General features: G+C 39.0%; 1 protein-coding gene across 1 annotated transcript in view; it reads right to left on the bottom strand.

Moving 5' to 3' along the window:
* Window positions 1–475, bottom strand: part of LOC138003970 (26S proteasome non-ATPase regulatory subunit 10-like) — a 1,811-nt gene extending 1,336 nt beyond the window's left edge. The window contains exon 1 of the mRNA XM_068850314.1: window positions 1–475. This exon is cut by the window's left edge and continues 1,336 nt beyond it. Coding sequence (XP_068706415.1) covers window positions 1–144 — 144 coding nt within the window. The 5' untranslated portion in view covers window positions 145–475.
* Between the last annotated feature and the right edge of the window lie 233 nt (window positions 476–708).

Here is a 708-nt window from a genome sequence, read left to right as displayed (position 1 = left end):
CAAAACTGTCTCTCCGTTTTCGTCTTGTTCATTTATCTTCGCTTGCTGATACTTCAAAGCAAACTTGAGCTTCACCACATCGTTTGCCTCTATGGCTTGTTTCAGCAAATCCGCCACCTTGTCACGTCTTGTGAGCCGAGCCATTTCTAGCTAAGCTTTTTCCGGTTATAGGTACCTTTCACTGATGGAGAACTGTTGTTGCATCGACAGGGCTTATCGGTTTCATCTCTGTGCCAGAAACTATTGACATACATACAATAAAGTTTTCGTGTCGCATGTGACTATTTTTCCGTCTTGCGCTCTGGTGAACCTTTTATCATGGAAATTTCGCAGTGAAAACAAAAGCCATTTCATAAATTCTTTGAACTGAAAATGCGATAAATTTTTGTCGACGCTTCTAATAAAGAAATCCTTTGTAATAAAAATCAGTTCTTGTCCTTTTCGCTTCCTGAACTGGCGAACATACGAGTGACTGTCCTTTGATCCTTAAGCCAAGTGGTCTATAATTGAACCCCGGTTCATTAATTAACCAAATTAACTCATTTCCGACATCAAGTTTTAACAGTGTTTTGATTATGAAGAACATCACTCAGATAATCACCATCTTGCATACACCTTGGTGCTTTCGCAAATAAACGAAGGGTAAACACCAGGTTAAACAATGACATCAAACAAACCACAAAAAATATTAACGAACCACACAACACC

Source organism: Montipora foliosa, chromosome 1 (assembly GCF_036669935.1).
Source record: "Montipora foliosa isolate CH-2021 chromosome 1, ASM3666993v2, whole genome shotgun sequence".
Lineage (NCBI taxonomy): Eukaryota > Metazoa > Cnidaria > Anthozoa > Scleractinia > Acroporidae > Montipora > Montipora foliosa.
Note: the sequence above shows the minus strand (reverse complement) of the source record. Positions and strands in the feature narration are given on the sequence as shown.